The following is a 19,598-nucleotide window of genomic DNA, read 5'->3' as shown; positions in this document are numbered from 1 at the left end:
GGGGGCGGGGGAGGGTCTGCTTTTCCCTGCGCTCAGCTTTTCATAAATTTCATAGACATTCAGGCTGGAAGGGACCTTAGGTGAGGGGTTGCTCCCCTCCGCCCCCCCTCCCTGAATCACCTTGTAACCCAGCCCCACTGCCAGCCTGGGCCCCGTGCTGGCTCCAGCCCTGCCCATCAGGGCTGCGCATGGCGACAGCAGCTGCAGCCCCCCTGCTTGCCGCACCAGGCAGTGTTTGCTACTGTTGCCTCTGGGCTGCCCACTGCACAAGCTCCGGGCGGGAAGCAGCAGCCAACACTGCCCGGCATGGCAAGCAGGGGGGCCGCAGCTGTGGCCCCCGATGGGCCAGTCCGGAGCCAGCTTGGAGCCCAGGCTGGCAGCGGGGCCAGGTTATAAGCTGGTGCTGAGTGCGGGGGAAAAGCAGCCCCTCGCTCACCCCATGGTCAGCGCCCTGCTCTGTAGCTGCTTGAGGCCAAAACGGGGCTGCCTGTGCCGGCCATGGTGTGGGCAAGGGGCTGCTTTTCCCCACGCTCAGCACCAGCCTCTTCCCTGTCAGCGAGCAGGGGGTCGGGGCTGTGCGCTGGCTGCCCCCTGTCTGTACCATGGGGCTGGGGGGCACTGGGTGTGAGTGGGCGCGGGAGCCAGCGGGAGCATGGGGCCCACACCGGTGTCCCACAGCCAGTGCCGGGTGGCAGGAGTACAGGGGTCCCAGCTGGCGGGGGTCTATGAAGCTGGGCCAGCTCCCCCCTCTCCCTGCTGGTGCAGCCCAGCCTGGCTCCACAGATCCCTGCCAGCCTGTGCCCTGCTTTGGTGCACACCCATGCTGGCCCTGGGGCATTGGTCCCAAGATGGTGACCAGGGGACGGAGCACCTGTCAAGGGGCAGGGCTACCTATGTGGCCCTCGACAGCCTGCCAAAACTGGGTAAGTGGCCCTCCACCTGGAATAATTGCCCGCCCCTGGTCTAGCTCTATCCCCTTTCACACCCCCCTTCGAGTAGTTGAAAGCTGCTATTCAGTCTCTTCTCAGTCTCCTCTTCTCTAGACTAAATAAGCCCAGTTCCCCCAGTCTTTCCTCATAAGTCATTATTGGTATTAATTTCCCACCCTCCATTCCCCAGCTTGTCTAAATTGTCCCTTTCTTATTGGTAAATTGTTTCTGTTAATGTGAAAGTAATTTAGGCAGTGTTCTTGTTTGACTCTGTTCTTCAGAGACAAATTGGTATTGGAGCTTACATTATTTTACAGGAGGTAAGGATGTATGCGGTTTTGGTTTTTGTTTAAATCCAGGGTGATTTACCAAAAATAAACAAACTAAAAAAACAGATGAATGGTAAGCACTATAAATAGTCAATAGCAGTTTCTGTGGTAAGAGATAACTACCATTCATTGGTAGGGAAGGCAGGTAATGAAAAAAGGAAGGAAAATATTTTTGGGCATTGAGGGTTTCAATTCAGTACACATTATCTAGAGACTCTTTGATTCAACAAAATCACAAATTGTATGTCTACAGCTAGTTGGATTCTCTTTAAAAACTCTAAATGAGGGACCATTTTTAAAGTTCTCTTGATTCTCTTCTGCTAGGAACAGTTACTGTTCTTAGTACCCAAATGGCTGTCTAGTATAGTGATTAAAACCATGTATTGGCTCACACTGGGCACATCTACACATGCACCGGACTGCGCAGTTGTAACCACTCTTGCTGCATAGTCCTGGCACCACATGGGTTGTTTCACATAGGCCATCTAGTACAATTGAGATCTTTTTGCTTTACAAACTTTGAATACTAAACTGAACACAGTTTGGGGGAGGAAGGGTATCTGTGCAACTTTTCAGTTGCAAAAATGTGTTATGATATTTTAGAGCATTAATTAGCTAGAATTAAAGGAACATATCTCACGTTCTTTTTATGAATAACTTGCAGTACCAATTTAAAAAAAGAAGCCTGTAATGAATTTAGCAACTATTTGTTTTTCTTGTTGGAAGGAGCATGTAATTGTTCAGTAGAGTAGACATAAAATCCTAAGAATTGAATAGTTCTATTCAACTTCTCCACCTACCAGTCGCAATTTGTCACAAATTTGTCATGTGTGACATGTATCGGGTAGCATTGTTACAAGTGTCGGTGGTAAGAAGTAAGCTTGATCTTTTCTTTTTTTTTTCATCAGTATATAAATTAAGCTTGGAAGTACCCCAGATATCATCGTGGGTAGAAAATCAAATATAACATAAGAAATTATTGCAGACATTTAACTTTTAAATTACAGACTATCGATGGTCCCTGCCAAGTCATAGTTCACAAGTGGGAGACTCATCTACAACCACGATCAATAACCCCTTTAGGTATGGGCATCAACTGCATCTGTTTGAGGCATATACATAAGATTACTAATATGCTGCACATTGGTTTAATGGGATTTGATAACTATTTATAGCTTTAAAATATTTCAATTTAGTATTATTGTCTTACGGGTATAATTTTTTTCTAAATGCATCCTGGACCTTATTCTCAATATTGTAAAAAAAAAAAAATGCTTACAGTGTTTAAACTTCAACAAAAGATTTAAAAACACAATGGGCTTGAGAATAAAAGACAATAGGATCCTCAAAGTCATCTTATATTGATTTTAAATTGAAGTTACCAAATTTATTGATTGCTTTTTACCCTTTTGAGACTGAGGATCCATGGTTATGGTTTTTAGAGAAGGTGTAGGGAGGGGGAGGGCATGAACTTAACCACTGTTCTTTTTCAGATAAAATTTGCATAATAAACTTTTAAGAGGAAAAACCCAGTAATTGGGGCATCTTTTAAAAAGTACGAGTAATATCCACCTAAAATAAATCAAGATGTGGGATCTTAGTTAACTGGTTTATCATAGAACTTTTCTTTGGTGTAGGGACAGAAAATATGCATTTTATTTAGTTGTTCATTTTTTTTTTTTAAGTTCCCAAGACTTTTCTGAAATCCGGTATTCTTTCTTTTTAAAAATAACTGAACTCATCTTTAGAATGTCTTTTATCAGCCAGATCCTAATTAGCTATAAAATTAGGGGTGTTGGTCTAATAAAATATATCACATTTATCCAAAGAACCTTGTCTGCCTCTTAGCTATAAGATGGCATTTATTTGCATGTTGTTATATCTATGCTTAAAAATCCAAGAATTCCTAACCCAGTATTAGTTTATTCTATATTATACTTATATTGGTTCATTGAGAGAGTGTACGCTTAGTTAGACTTTATATAAAGTTGGGACTAATCATATGCACCACAAGTGATAACTGCAGCTTATTAGTGCATATGAATTAGAGCAGTGAAAGATGTCTCTTCCTGCAATAAATATAAATGGTCTTCCTATATAATATAGTAACTGAATATTCTGGTCTCCACTGGTTATTTAAACTTTAATCCTAATAAATTTGCTTTTGCCTTATTTCATTATTATTTCTTGATTATTTTCAAGTAATATTTATTTTTTAACCCTATAATTGCTGAAATCATATGTTAAATTCACAGCTTCATTGCCTTTTAAGTTCAGCAGTTAAAAGATAGTCTCTTAATGAGGCAGGGATATTTAGTTCTCGGAAAAGTATCTTACATTTTAAATAAAGTATTAAATGTAATAATTAACAGTTAACACCCCAGCAGAAGCTCCCTGGGATGTATTTCTTTAAAAGTTTTGTTGTGGGGAGAATTTAAAGGAAAAAAACACTTTCTTAACCTAATAAAATCTGGATAGTAGAAATCAGGAGAGAGGTTTTGCTGTCTGAGAAATTTCTCTCTAAGTTAATGCAAAATCTGGCTGTAGTGACAATTGTACTAAAATTTGACTTTTGAGAATAAAAGTTAATAACATTTTCAGTTTATGATAGTTCACACAATTTATAAAGCTTTCGGCTGTTGTTTGAGGGGGTGAAGTGAAGGTAAAAATACTTTGAAAATCCTCCTCCAGGTAAAGATATGTCAGAATCACAGAATAAGCATTTTTATTCTGACTGACTCTCTTTAAAAACATTTATATGAATGTTATAAATGTTTAACAGAAAAACTTGCTTGTATGCTTTCAAGTTCAATGTAGACATCAGCTACACACAACATCAGAAATATTTTAGTCACTAGCAAGGCACTACAGTAGCAAAATAATACAACACACTGGAATGATACAAGCAAAACTACCTGACTCTTTCAGATCAGAACACTTCAGTTTGAAGGGCTCACATCAAGCTGAGAAAAACACCATTTTTACAAGAAAACCAGACCATATGTTTTATAAAGGTTGCAATAAACATGCTTATTCTTTGTTGACTTTTCTTCTGTCAGAGATAGTTGTTAGAAATAAAGTGAAAAGGTGGAACTTTTTAATTTGTGTGATTTTTACATAAAATATGAATATTAACTAGTTTCCTTCCTTTTTTCCTCCCCTCTTCAATTCTAGAAAATGAGCTCATTATTGATGATGGAGAGTTTGGGATTCATAGTAAGTAAAACATTCATTGTTCTAAAAAATTCTTATCAGTATTTCTTAATTTTTTTAGAAGCCACATGTTAAATGAAACATATTCAAATATTAAACAGTAGTTTAACTGTCTGATTTTTGGATTGTGAGCTCACCCCAGGGCCCAGGCCACTTTTTCTGTCTAGAAATAACCAGGTAGTTGGTGCTACCATAAACAAAAATGCAAAGTAGTTTTCTTTTTTGGAGCCTTCCCTCCAGTTAGCTTCATATGTGAAGCTGACGAGGATTGCATGTTCCTACGTGTTTCCCTTTGGAAGTGGTGTCATGTAAAGAGACTTGTGTTGACTGCTGTTTATTTGCTACCCAAGATGGTTAGCAGTGAGAAGGACAAAGTTAAGGATGAATCCAATAATTTTGCTGACACATCATCAAATAAGCCTTATTGATGACACTTAATGAAAAGTTTTGGAAGACAATGCCAAAGGGAGCTACAGTTTGTAGAATGAAGAAAATTAGATTTTGGTATTCTCTGTTCAGCTATATTGATTTTGTTTTTGAAGCTCCTTATGATGTTTTATAACTGATACTACTTTTCATCATACTTATTTTGTCAGATGGGGTTGAAACTCTGGATTCTGGATGGCTCACATGTCAGACTGAAATAAGATTACGTCTACATTATTCTGAAAAACCACCTGTCTCAATATCAAAGAAAAAATTTAAAAAATCAAGGTTTAGGTAAGAGCATATGAATCAAAGGCTGTAATTTATGTTAAAGTTAATTTTTCTTTCATTTCTAGCATACTGTAGTATACTTAAACATTTTGGTTAACATAACATTTACAGCTTTAGTTGTAAAAATTTTTTTAGAAGATGCATGATCATATACATATAAGTAATTAAAAGTGATGGTCCTCCATTGAATGCAACAGTGTTTGTTAGCATTCAGGTTCTGTAAGGATCCAACATGTTCTACTGCTACTGATACAACTTTAATACTATGTATTTACAGAGCTGTCTCTATACACTTAAGAGAAAATGCTCATCTTGTCTCAAATACATTTGTTCAGTTCCATAATTTCTTGGGGTCCCTCATAAAATATTCAACTTGGTATTAAATAGGACATTTTTCTTTGCCTAGAAGGGAGAAACTGTATATCCAAACAAAATAACTATTTCAGAATTAGCTTATTATGATTCACTGGTTTCTTTTCACTTCCCAAAAGTTATTTTACCATTCTACTAAGCTCCTCTCCATATTATTTAAACAAAAAACGACAAAATAAATATTCTAGCACCATATGAAAGAAGAAGGCAAACTGATTGGTTTCCCTGGGAGACAGAGATTTATCTCCTGTTGTCTTAGTATTTTATACTTCTTGCCCTGGAATCATGGAGTCCTTAATTAGTTCTCTGCCCCTTCTACTTCTACTTTCATTTTTCCTTTCTCTCCATCTTTTTCCCTGTTTTTTTTTCTAGAGGAAAAAAACAGGAGGAGGAGGGAGGCATTTTCTTTAAATAAATAAGACTTAAGGCAGTGGGTGGTACTTCTCCCCTGAAATTGCAAATGCCTAAACCAAAGGGATATTACAACAGTCTCTTAGGCACCCTTACTGTTTCCTTCCTCAACATTAACTTTCATTACTATTACTAGCACATTCTGCACAGGAACAGATATTTGTAGTTTGACCCCCTGTGAGGCTGCAGCCTTGTACTTCTGGACCTCTTCTCTTATCTCTTCAGAAGTTTTGGAGTGCTGTTGCTCCCAAACTTTACCCAGCAAACTTATTTTTGGGCTGCCCTAGTACAGTGCCTGCCCTTATTGTGTGGGCTGCCCTAGTACAGTGTCTTCAATCTTCCTTTCTCAAAAAGCAGTGAATGGTCCCTTGAAAGACAAGGTCTGTACTGAGTCTGGTGAGTCAAAGCCTTTTTTTTCTCATTAAATAATTTGGTACCCCTTACTATCTTCCTGTGGGATAATTGCTGCCAAGTACTTTCAGCAAAAGACCAACTTCCTAGAATCTGTGGCAATAAGATACCATTCCCCACTAACCAAATGCCATGCCTTTCCATAAGGGAGAACACTCCATTCTTTGTGTGGATTTAAGACTTCACCAGTGGCCTAGAGTATTATGGCTTATTTTCCTTTGCTCCATTATTTAATTATCTGGGACTTCTCTCATGTTCTGTGTGTGCAGTACTCATGTCTAATCTCACATAGTTCTGATAATGCCTAGTATCATCCTTATCTTTATAAAGATGGCTACATTTCCAGTTTAGTGACATGGGTGCATGTTATCCACTCATAGCAGGATTTAAGCCCTGAATGCTTTCAGAAACGGCAGTTATCTCTGTTTTTGGTGTATCCGCTTATTCTAATACAAAAGCTTGTACAGTGTTGGTACATTGAAAGATCATCTGAGGACAGATGGATAGTTGGAGCAGTGCAGATAAAATGTTTTAACTACTGTAGGATATCTCAGTGGTCACCTGTGGGTTATTGTGACTTTTCTTTTTCAGGGTTGGAGGAGTAAAAGGTAATAACTTGATATAGATGTTCTGTGTCAGCAGTATTCTCTCTGGGAACCTGTCATTCTCTTCAATGTCTATATGGACCTCCTCCACTGAAAAATACTTTGTTTCATTAGTCTGCTTTTGTTTTCATGATTGACAAAAGTATTGGAAAGTAATCTATTTCCATTAATTCACAGCCTTTCTGCCTCCTTATTCCTGTTCTGTGTCGTGTTTGCTGTATGTATCTTTGTCCTGCAGGAAAGCACAGAGACTTCCCCTTTCCACAGTGTTCATAATTACTTCATTGCTTTCAGTCAGGATTTTTTATCTTTGGTTGCCCCACTTGGCCTTTCCATGTTGGTGGCCGATCTTTTGAAAATGTCCCTTTTTAATTCTGCAGCTTGTTATTTCTTTGACAGTCAAGGAGACTACATCATTGAGACCTTTTGGATATTTTACCCAGCCCTTTTAACTGTTGTGAGTTGGCCAAGTTGCAAGAGAGACTCTTTAAATATATACAAGTCAGTCAGAAAGTAAACTTATGCAGTGACGGCCCCAGGATGAACGGAGTAGCGAAGTATTGTGTTTATATTATTTTGAAGTCTGCATAATCCTTGAAGGTACTCTGCATTTCTTCCAAAACAAGAGGGTATAAAATTTATATTACGTCCTCCAGCCATGCATTTTGTAGATTCCTCATCTTTAGTTGTTTCTGTCACTGAAGATAGTTAACTAACTTTCCAGTATTTGGCTTTGTTTTTCTTTTGGGTTAATAGAGTGAAGCTGACTTTAGAAGGCTTGGAGGAGGAGGAAGAGGATGATGACCAAGATAAAACATCTCCTACTGTTTCTCAGAAAATGGCAAACACCCTGGACATTGCATTAATAACTGATACAGAATGCAAAAGTCGGCACTCTCAGCCAGACTGTGGGTATGCTTTGCAGCCTGATCGATGGACAGAATACAGTATACAAACCATGGATCCAGATAACTTGGAATTAATCTTTGACTTCTTTGAGGTATGTCTCTTTCTGATGTATGCTTATGTGGAAGCAACTGAGTTTGTTTTGCTTCCTGGTTAACAGGCAGGTCATTTTTCTTGATGGTTTCATTATTGAGACTAAATATAGCAGTGTTAAGGCATGTTTTTGATCCCGTGGACTCAGGAACACAGACTTCATGATGAGTCTTATGGATGGCGATGGATTTGACAACAAACTATTCCTGTTAAGCAAACATTTTAAAATTTTTGAAATGCATGTGTTATAAAAACAAGCTGAAGTAGTTAGCTGAAGTCAGCAGAAGGTAGGGTAGAGATGCACCTTATAGACTGCCTGAATGAGATACATAAGCTAACAGGGATCTCCAGGGCTATGTCTAGGTAAGCAGGGAAACCTGCCCTTGAGATCTCCAGGGGTGCCTCTGGAGAAGTGAGGAAAGTCAGGATTTTCTTGTTTACTCAGATGGGTCTCTAGAGATTCTGAGGGCTGATCTTGGTAAATGGATACCTGAGTTCCATGCCTCCACACTGGGACCCATGTGGGCTTTCCCAACTTATGGCAGTGCACCCCTGGAGCACCCTTGGGGTTGGTATCTCTCAATGGGGAACTTCAGCTTCCCTCCTTATAGAGACATGCTCTGAGATTCCCCTGGATGCTTCTGTGTAAGTGGGGAAAGCTGGGTAGGGGCTTCAGGGGCACTCAAGCCCCCAGAGCACTTGCCCAGGGCAGCTGTAGAGTGTGGGCAGTTCTGATTGCCTGCTAGGACTGTGCGAAGCTTTGGTCGCTGATTCGATTTGGTGGCCAAATCTCTGAATCGAGTCAGGAGACCCTTTAATCTTTCTGAATTGAATCGGAACCCTCTGAATGGATTCGGAGAGATTCAATGATTCGGACATAGACACAGCTTTAAATGTTTTTTCTACATACCTCTAGGTAGCAGGTGGCTTTGGAATGCTGCAATGGTGGGGCGGATGGAGCATCCCATGGGAGCGTGGCGGGGTTCCCAGCACACTTGGTGGCAGACCTGGAAGTAGACCGGAACCACTTCCAGTCCATTTCTGGGTCCACTGCAGAGTGCAAAAGGGACATGCCCCCTGGCTTGGCAAGTGGTGCCCTCCTGGGTCTTGCCGGGGAGCACTCAGGGTCTCCCTACACCCTATCACTGAGCTGGGGGATGCGGGGGGGACGGGGACGACTACTTTCAGGTCCACTGCTGAGCACGTGGGGAACCCCCCACGCTCCTTTGGGACACTCCATCTGCCCCATCATCGCAGCATTCACAAGCCATGCCTGGTACCTCAGGGTATATAGAAAACAGATTTAAAGCTATCTATGGCCGAATCGCTGATTCTCTGAATCAGCATTGAATCTTCAGATTTGGATTCAGCCGAATCAAATTGGGACAGTGATCTGAATCAACAAGTCGAATCACTGTCACCTGATTCAGGATGAATTCAAATTGCATACAGTCTATTTTGCACACCCCTACTGCCTGTACCCTCCTGCAACAGAGTTAATAAATGTCCCATAGTTTACCTGAAATTGACCACCTTTCATAAACTTCATTACTTATTGCATGTGCTTGTCTGGATATACCATGAAGTAATTTACATTAGAAACTTGTAGAATGAATTAAACATGTACTGATTTAGATTATGTGTTTGATTGTTTCCAGTGTGCTTGTTTAATTGACATCTTCCTTTCCAAAAACAAAAAATAGATTCAAAATAAACTAAACAAACCAAAGCGGTATGTCTGATTATAAAGTATTTTCTGAGCCTAGACTGAGTGGCCTTATAATGAAAAGTACACTGAAAAAATGTTTTATACAAATACTGATGTAATACATTAATTTGAGGAGTAAAACTTTCATGGTGGGGAGGGGAAGGAGGGGCATGGGGGAGAGAGTGTTCTAATGTGTCTTAGCTTTTACGAAAAAAATCTAATACTTCTGTTTTTAGGAAGATTTAAGTGAAGCGGTAGTACAAGGAGATACACTGCCAGGCCATGTGGGCTCTGCTTGCCTCTTATCCTCCACGATTGCAGAACAAGGAAAGAGTAGTGGAATTCTCACACTTCCTATTATGAGCCGAATTTCAAGAAAAACTATTGGAAAAGTTAGAGGTACGCTTCCTTTAAACAAGAAATTCAACATAAGCATGACCTTAAAATTGAATAAATAATTAATGTTTAATATAGAAATTCTAAAGGGAGTGAATGTGATTTGGGGTTATGGCACTTAAAAATGGTAAGCATGAATCCCATTAAAATTCAGTTTAAGCAGTCAGGCTAGCACCAGAACTGAAGTCCTGAGCTTGAGTGTAGCATTGCCTGCATAAAATAATACAGATCCAAGGGCTTCTATATACGTTCAGCAAGGCTGCTCTGACACACTAATTACAGCACATTGGAGCAGACTCAATTTAGTCTGCTGGGGCACGGCAATTACCACGCTTCAGCAGACTCAGTTAATTGTCAAACAAGCTTCAGTTCAAAGCTCCCCACTGCCATTTTTCAGCATGGGCCTGCTGACGCACGTGATACTCCAGGTACTTTTAATTAGTGCGGCTCTTGGAGCTGCACTAATTAAAGCTCCCCCCACCCCGAAGCATGTGCATAAATGTCCTGCCATTTTGAATAGATCTGTTTTAGCCACTTAATTCAAAGACTTCAGAAGTGTGCTTCATAAGTTTAGACTAAACTGTTTTCTTGAGATGTTTTTCTTGAGATGTGATTCTGTGGTTGGGATGGTGTTTAAAGATCAAGTAATTAACAGTGTATGCAGTGTTGTTGTTGTATCTCATGTAATTTTTTAAGTTATTGGGGTTCTGAACCACTTACAGAGAAGTGGATAGATGGGTTTACATATCATTTAAAAGGTTACAGCTTTATGTAATTTTTTTTTATAGTGGACTACATCATTATTAAGCCAATAGTAGGATACAGTTGTAATATGAAAGCCTCATATGCTAAGTACTGGAAGCCAAGAACAACTCTTGATGTTGGGCACAGGGGTGCAGGAAATTCTACAACAACTACCAAGTAAGTTCCTGTGCACTTTAATTTTAACATTTTTTGTTTACTTCCGGTTGCATAAGTGTATTTTGCATTTTATAAAAAACTCATGAAAAACAAAATTACTTAAACTTGTCAGGTTTTAATTGTTCCAGGAAGATAATTATATTTTCAGTTTTTAATCACTTGCATTGCAGTGTTATTCCTAAACCTTTTTACCCTTTTTATTATTTCAGGCTCGCTAAAGTTCAGGAAAACACTGTTGCTTCTCTAAGGAATGCTGCTAGTCATGTATGTATATACAACTCCTTTTAAAAAATTGATAATTTCTCCTATGCATTCTCTTGAAAATATAATAACTCAATAGGATAAATGTCATCTAACTGATACAGGAATGGTGAAGTGAACAAATTATGGAGTTGTGGCAGCAACTCTCTGTGAAAGTTCATAACTTTTTTTCTTTATATAATTAGTTGAGGCTCCCATCCTTGCATTTCCCTAAAGCCTGACATTTTCCTTAAAGTTGATAGACTCATAGAAAACTAGGGTTGGAAGGGACCTCAGGAGGTCATCTAGTCCATTCCTCTGCTTAAATCACCTCAGGAGGTCATCTAGTCCATTCCTCTGACTAAATCAGGACCCCCCCCAACTAGATCATCCCAGCCAAGCCTTTGTGTAGCCAGGTCTTTAAAACCTCCAAGGATGGAGATTCCACCATCTCTCTGGGTAACCTGTTCCAGTGCTTTACTACCCTCCTAGTGAGGGAGTTCTTTCTGATATCTAACCTTAATTTCTCTTGCTGCAACTTGAGACCATTGCTGCTTGTTCTGTCATCTGCCACCACTGAGAACAGTCTAGCTCCAGCCTCTTTGGAACTACCCTTCAGGTAACTGAAAGTTGCTATTAAATCCCCCCTCGGTCTTCTCTTCTCTAGACTAAATAAACCCAGTTCCCTCAGCCTCTTCTCAGAGTCATGTGTCCCAGCTGCTTTTGTTGCCCCCCAGTGGACTATCTAATTCATCCACATTCTCTCTGTAGTGGAGGGCTCAAAATTGGACACAGTACTCCAGATGTGACCTCCCAAGTGCTGAATAGAGGGGAAGAATCATTTCCCTTGATCTGCTGGCAACACTTCTACTGATTTAGCCCAACATGCTGTTAGCTTTCTTCACAACAAAGACACATGACTTATATTTGGCTTATTGTCCACTGTAACTCCCAGGTCCTTTTCTACAGAGCTGCCTCTTAGACATTCAGTCCCCAGCCTGTACTGGTTCATGGGATTGTTCCATCCTAAGTGCAGAACTTTGCATTTGTGCTTACTGAACCTCATAAGTTTCCTTTTGGTCCAGTCTTCCAATTTGTTGAGGTCTCTCTGAATCCTAACCCTACCCTCCAGCATATCTACTACTCCACCCAGCTTGATGTCACCCACAAACTTGCTGAGGGTGCACTTCATCCCATCTTTCATACCATTGATGAAGCTATTAAACAAAACTGGCCTCAGGACCCGCCTCTGGGGCACTCCACTTGATATTGGATGCCAACTGCACATTGAGCCATTTGATTTACTATCCTTTGAACCTGATGATCCATCTAGTTTTATATCCACCTTACAGTCCATTCATCCAACCCAGAGTTCCTTCGCTTTCTGCTGCCAGTGTTGTGGGAGATGGTATCAAAAGCCTTGCTTCCACAGAGCCAGTCATCCTTTGTTCGGTCAGGCATGACTTGCCCATGGTGAGTCCATGCTGATTGTTCCTAATCACCACCACCTCCTTCAAGTGCTTAGAAATGGGTTCCTTGAGAACCTGCTCCATGATTTTTCCAGGAACTGTGGTGATGCTCAGTCTGTAGTTCCCTGGATCCTCCTTCCCTTTCTTAATGAAGGGCCCTATATTTGCCCTTTTCTAATAAACTGGGACCTCTCCTGGTCACCACAAGTTTTCAAAGATGATGGCCAGTGGCTGTGCAGTCACATTGGCCAACTTCCTCAGCACCCTCTTGTGCATCACTTCTGGCCCCATACTTACACACATCCAGCTTTACTAAATAGTCCCTAACCTGTTTTTTCACAACTGTCAGCTGCTCACCTCCTCCCCAAACTGTGCTGCCGGGTGCAGTAGTCTGGGGACTGACTTTGCCGGTGAAGACTGAAGTAAAAAAGTAATGGAGTACAGGCAGTCCTTGATTTACAACATTTCAAGTTGCAATGTTTTGCACTTAACATTGTTTGTAAATTGACACAGTTTCAACTTTCTGACATCAGTTTCGACTTCACAACGCTTGATCCAATGCAACATCATGCCAGTGAGCAAGTTTGCTGCGTTGCCCATCTCCCTGGAGAACATCTGTCCAAACTTCCTTGGACACTTTCTTTAAGAAAGCAGACAAGAGTCCAGAAAAACCTGCAGCCAAGACTCCTGAGAAGACTCCAGGCAAAAACCCTTCAAAAAGTGCAATCTCCAAGAGCCCTTCAAAAAGTCCAAGAAAGTCACCTCAAAGAAGTCCTTCCAAATCAATATGATTTCTATTTACAATATAAATACATTACTGTAACCACATTTACTCATCTATAATTGATTTGAGTACAAAATTCTGGGTTATTTTTGGTGAAAATAGGGTATCAGGCCAATAAATCCCTCATTTATAACATTGTTTTCTATGGGAAAATTGGTTCAGTGTGACAATATTTCGACTTAGGACATGGCTTTCAGGAATCAGTTGTGTTGCAAGTCCAAGGACTGCCTGTACTTCAGCCTTTTCTGCATCACCTGTCACTGCTAGGTTACCTCCTCCATTCAGTAAGGGATCCATACTTTCCCTGATCTTTCCCTTGTTGCTGACATACTTGTAGAAAATCTTGTTACTCTTTATGTCCCTTCTTGATTTCTTCCCTGCATGCCCAAACAATACTCTTCTACTCCTACCTAGTTTGTTGTCCATTTTTCCACGTCTTGCAAGCTTCCCTTTTGTATTTTGGCTTATTGAAGAATTCTTTTCTAAGCCAAGCTGGTCTTCTGCCATACTTGTTGGTCTTTTTGCGCATTGGGATGGTTTGTTCCTGTACCCACAGTAAGGTTTCTTTAAAGTACAACCAGCTTTCCTAGACTCCTTTCCTCCTCAGACTGGCCTCCCAAGGGACCCTGCCCATTAGTTCCCTGAGGGAGTCAGAGTCTGCTTTTCTGAAGTCCAGGGTCCTTACTCTGCTGCTCTCCTTCCTTCCAATCCTCAGGATCCTGAACTCAGTTGTCTCGTAGTTGCTGCTGCCCAAGTTGCCATCCACTACTACATTCCCCACGAACTCGTACCTGTTTGTGAGCTACAGGTCAAGAAGAGCATGACCCTTACTTGGCCTCTCCAACAAGAAGTTATCTCCAACACTCTCCAAAAACTTCTTGGATTGCCTGTATGCTGCTGTATAGCCCTCCCTGCAGATGTCAGGGTGATTGAAATCCCCCCTGAGAACCACAGCTAGTGATCGGGAAACATCTTCTAGCTGTTTGAAAAAAGTCTCATTCACCTCATCCTCCTGGTCTATAGCAGACACCCACCTTAACTTCCAGTTCTTCCTTCTTGTTTCCCAGGGTTTGTGCATTTGTTTGGACACCTGAAGTAACTAACTGATTGCCCTACTTCCTCAGGAAGAATGAGAAAGCCTCCCTTGTTGCTTGTACTTTGTCCAGATCCCCTATTTCCCCCCTTACTTCAGGGCTTTGGTCTCCATCCCCCAGTAAACCTAGTTTAAAGCCCTCCTCACTAGGTTAGCAAGCCTGTTGGCAAAGATGCTTTTCCCTGTCTTTGTTTGATAGATCCTCTCTCTTCCTAGCAGTTGTTCTTTTTGGAATAACAGCTTGTCAAAGACAACAAAACCCTGGTGACAACATCATCTATGCAGCCATATATTGATCTGCAGGATGTGGCCACTCCTCCCGTGGCTTTTCCCTTTGACCAGAAGAATCGAGGAGAACACCACCTGGACCTCTGTCCCCTTCACCCTTGTACCCTGAGCCCTATAGTCACTTTGGATTTGCTCAGGGTTACCTCTGGCAGTATCATTGGCGCCCACATGCATGAGCAGCATGGGGTAGGAGTCAAAGGTGTGGATGAGTCTTAGTAATTCTTCCGTGACATCATGGATCCAGGCTCCAGGCAAGCAGCTGACCTCCTGAGACAACAGGTCAGACTAGCAGATGGATACTTCCATCCCCCACAGAAAGGAGTCTCCAACCACCACCACCCGTTGCTGCTTCTTGGTGGCAGTGGTCTTGGTCCTCCCGACCTTGGAGATGCCTGGCCTGGCCTGGCCTCTTCCGCCAATGGAACATGTTAATCTTCCTCTGTTGCTAGGGATCCATATCTCTTCTCCAGCCAGATCACTGCAGGTGAGGATAAAGACTTCTGCTTACTGCCAGAGATCATAAGCTTCCAGCTTTCACCTTCCTGGGACTCCATATCTTATTCCTTCTCTAGTGCTGCCTCTGGCAGTCCTTCCTCCACAGTCTTAGAGGTCTGCTTCAGCACTGAATCAATGCACATCCTCATGGTGGAGGATGTCAGAGGCGTGCCATCTCTTCCTGTAGCTCTCTTGCCTGCTCCCTGTAGGACACCACTAGGAGGCACCGCTTACATTACAGGCACTCCCCACCTGGTTGTCATTGAAAGGAACCTACAAGTCATGGTCTCCACAGTGCCAAACCAGGGAACAGGGTGGGATCCTTGACAGTGGGCAGACATCTCACAGGTGAAAGCAGAGGAAGAGCTGGCAGTGGCTGTGGCATTGTGACATCGTGGAGTGTTCTCTTTGGGTCTCTTAAATCTGCTGCACCTTTCTTCCTTTCCCTCTCTCCAGGCAAATCAAGGTGGGGATTTATGTTAGGCATTGTAGATGCAGAAACCCATTTATAAAGTTTCTCTTCAGTTGTTGAATTCAAGAACTTAGTCAATATGTATACTGTAATGACTTTTTTTTAAATCAGCCAATGTAATTATTCTATTTCAGTTAACATGCAAAATGTAACAATTGCCAACTATTAACCCTGACTGGGATACCTTGTTCCTTAATGTTTACCTGTGTATATGGGTCATCTTTCTTCTGGGGACTTGATAATCTTTATGTATGTATGTGTAATTACTACTTTTCAAAAAATTCTTGGCAGGGAGCAGCTTTTGTGGAATTTGATGTACACCTTTCGAAAGATCACGTGCCTGTTGTATATCATGATCTCACTTGTTGTTTGGCAATGAAAAAGGTAGGTAAAAATGTATTGGCTATATTTCTTTTTACTATGGCAATTGTAGCTAAAATAATTCAACTGAAATTTCTCGGCACCTAATAAAAACAAGATGGTCTCTTGAGATGCAAATAGAAACATATATTTCTAGTGGTAATGTACTGGAAATGTTTGTTTTGCTTAAAAATATACCGCAAAAGGTGAGCTAACTTAATACTTTTCACGTTGACGCAGCAGCAGCAGGAACAACATTTCAAAGCTGTGATCGAACATATTTTCTCATGACATAATGTAGTTGTTCTCAACCTTTTTTTTTAGTCCATGACACACAGTGTGGAAAACTACCATCTCCCATACTTCTGTCCTAATAAGTTGTCACAAGATGACTTTTTTTCCCCCGTTATTTCATTCTTGGGGATGGGGATAGAGCAATATTTGAGAAGCTGGCTTTGCTACCACTTCTAGCACTATTTTACCTTTACCTTTATGCATAGCACCTTAATGATGACAGTAGTTGAGGCTGGGATTGAGTGATAGGCCACAGAGAATATAATCAGAACAGAAAGGACATCAGCAATGAAAAGCTTCCCTTCCTACCTGGGCTCCCTGTGTCCTTTAGGACCAAAAGGATGCCACTGTGCTTTCTCAGACAGGAGGGCTGGGAGTCTCATGGTCACTTTTGAACAGAACTTGGCTGAGCAGCACTAGTATAGCATATACTGGTGGTGATGGCAACCCTGAAAAGAGCACACCTTAAATACAATTGCAGACTCTGCAACATTTTAGTTTCATAACATGCAAGACATTAACAATTCTTAATCAGTTACATGATCATAAACTTTTTTTTAAATGCCTTTATTAAAGAAAAGGCATTTTATGACTCAAAAATGCCTTAATATATTTCCTTTTTTAAAGAGTTTATAATAACGTAAGTGCTCTTCTTTCTGGTTTGTTGGATCTGCTTTGGCTTAGGCACAAAAACTCTGTGTAGAATAGCAAATCAGTACAAAGAGAGGCTGAGTTGTTTTCCCTCTTTTTTTCCTCTCCTTTTTTCCCATTGTGCTGACTAGATTAAATCCTCAACTCATACTCATTGCAATTCAGTATAATCTGCTACAGTAAACATGGGCAGATATTTAAATTGAGAAAATGGCATTCACCTTTTTACTGAAAAGGAATGCAGAAGTACTTCAGATGTTCTGTTTTCTCAAGGACTTCTTTCAAGACATCTTATAGAAGAAAAGAAATTGCCTCAATTCTACTGAGACACAAGGCAGAATTCTCTTTCATGTAGGAGTAATTCTGTTACCCAGTCTGGGCATATAAGTACCCCCATTGTGGTATTAGGGAAGCATCTGCATGTTTCCAGAGGGTGAGCAAGTTTTGGAGGGTTGTGAAATAAGGTGTGTGTATATTTTTGTGAAATTTTAAAACAGTTTTATACTTTATATTTGAACTTGTAAATTTTATGTTGAAAACTGAGGATTTTTTTTTTTTTGAGTAAATGTAGGCTATTACAAGAATTCTCACCTCGCGTAGGACCTACTTTTAAAGTGTTTTGTAAATCTCACTTTTACCTATATAAAAGGCATTTGGACAGAGTTACCCATTTTTGTAGCCCCTAAGTGCCCATGTTGCCATTTTAGAAAGCTGGTCTTCTCATCCACAAGTTATGTTATATAATAGAGTCCTGCATCAAGTCTGGTACAAAGCAGGTTGCGTTTGGGTGAGAATGTGAGCTGCTTCACATTTTGCAGTTCAGGTGTGGGTTTGAAAAAAATTTTTGGGGGTTACACTTAGGTCATAATGTAAGCCTCACCACTGGCTGCTGACAGATGTGACACCCTCCCCACCCATGCTTTCCCAGAAGCAGCAGTGCCTTAGTTCAACCTGGCTCTGCAGCATCTGTATAGATTGTGTGTTTTAGTGGAGCTTTTTTTGGAGCTTTCACCTAATAGCTGATTAAATCAGCTTTAGATGAAAGCACCAAAAAGCCCTGCTGAAGCGCCCAATCTATATAGACGCTGCATAGCCAGGTTGAACTAATGCACTGCTGCTTCCAGGAAACCACTATTTTTTTCACATCTGTGAGTGGTGTTTTTAACTTTAACAGAGTTTGGGTCAGGTCAGTCCGTGGGTAAGAAGTTGTTGCTAATGCGAGTTGTGAGTTAAGGTCCAGTTCTATAATATCAGGTTTAAGTCAGAAGTGGGCCTTAAATCAGACCCAAGCAGGTCTCTATCACAGCCCTAGTTTTAGTGTACAATTTTTGTTGCTGTTTTGTTACCACTGCTTATTTACAGTACGTGTATGACTCTTCACAATTTTGAGTAAAGCTTTAACATTTAACTTTTCCTTTTTCAAGAAACTGGAAGCTGAGCCATCAGAATTGTTTGAGATTGCAGTGAAAGAACTCACATTTGATCAACTGCAGTTATTAAAGGTAATGTCATGTTCAGCTAGTGTGACATGCTGTTGCATACTAGATATTTTGTGTTCAGACTGATTATGAGAGGTCTTTGTTTTGAAGTAGCAGATGTGTGAATAGGGAGGCAAAAGAAAAGGAAAATTGGGGGGAACAAAGTTATAATAAAGGTTGCAGTTAATTTCAAGAACACTTCCTTCTCCACATCACTTGCACTTAAAGAAATTGCAGAGGCAGCATGTTTGGGTTTTTGGTGGCAAGAGAACCTCTGTAGCTATTTGCTTTCTGGGAACCATCTGGCCTATTTCTGGTGTGATTTGAAAGCATTTGTTTCCCCCACCCAACTCCAGCATACTGTGTGCAACTTAACATACAAGTACTCTCTTCAGATTTCAGCAGCATACATATTTTACTGATGAGGAAATATTTATAAAGATGGAAGATTAGTACTAAACTATGGGAATTACTGAAATGGAATAACAAAAGCCTTCTTATGGTTGTTAGCAACTAAGTCTGCTTCCTTTTCTCCTCCAAGGATAAAGTAGAAAGGAACAATCTTGAAACAAGTTTATATAAGGGTTTAGAACAGAATGTCTGTATCAGCTTATTAGAATATCATGGTAAAGTAGCTGAAATTGAGAAAAGGGCTGAATTTTCAGAAGTGCGTCCTAGCCGAAGCTCTTACTATACTTAGTGGAAGCTGAGGGTACTTGGCACTTCTCGAAAACTGGAACTAGGATATTTTTCTTTGTATCATTATAAGCAGTTATAAAGTTTCATTAGGGATATAATGCTTGATGAAAAAATAAATAATCTTGTAGTATGTGTGAGACCCTCTTATTATGGTCTTAGCTCAGATATAGTGAGTGAAAAAGTGAAGCAGTCTGCTAAACAGCCCAGGTGATGACCTGTTAGTTATGAAAAAATATTAGAAGTAATTGAAACTGATAGTTCAGA

The 19,598-nt window shown here is 40.7% G+C and overlaps 1 protein-coding gene across 2 annotated transcripts in view; it reads left to right on the top strand.

The window, feature by feature from the left end:
• The window catches only part of GPCPD1 (glycerophosphocholine phosphodiesterase 1), a 122,853-nt gene that overhangs the window by 79,031 nt on the left and 24,224 nt on the right, over window positions 1-19,598 (top strand). For both annotated transcript variants that reach the window (XM_025202104.1, XM_006015429.3), the window contains exons 5-13: window positions 2,266-2,341; window positions 4,433-4,474; window positions 5,068-5,191; window positions 7,744-7,987; window positions 9,931-10,093; window positions 10,879-11,011; window positions 11,221-11,275; window positions 16,144-16,236; window positions 18,582-18,659. In XM_025202104.1, the coding sequence (XP_025057889.1) occupies window positions 2,266-2,341; window positions 4,433-4,474; window positions 5,068-5,191; window positions 7,744-7,987; window positions 9,931-10,093; window positions 10,879-11,011; window positions 11,221-11,275; window positions 16,144-16,236; window positions 18,582-18,659 (1,008 nt within the window). The remainder of the gene's footprint in view (window positions 1-2,265; window positions 2,342-4,432; window positions 4,475-5,067; window positions 5,192-7,743; window positions 7,988-9,930; window positions 10,094-10,878; window positions 11,012-11,220; window positions 11,276-16,143; window positions 16,237-18,581; window positions 18,660-19,598) is intronic.

Source organism: Alligator sinensis, unplaced genomic scaffold, assembly GCF_000455745.1.
Source record: "Alligator sinensis unplaced genomic scaffold, ASM45574v1 scaffold140_1, whole genome shotgun sequence".
Classification (NCBI taxonomy): domain Eukaryota; kingdom Metazoa; phylum Chordata; order Crocodylia; family Alligatoridae; genus Alligator; species Alligator sinensis.
This window is presented reverse-complemented; position numbering and strand designations above follow the sequence as displayed.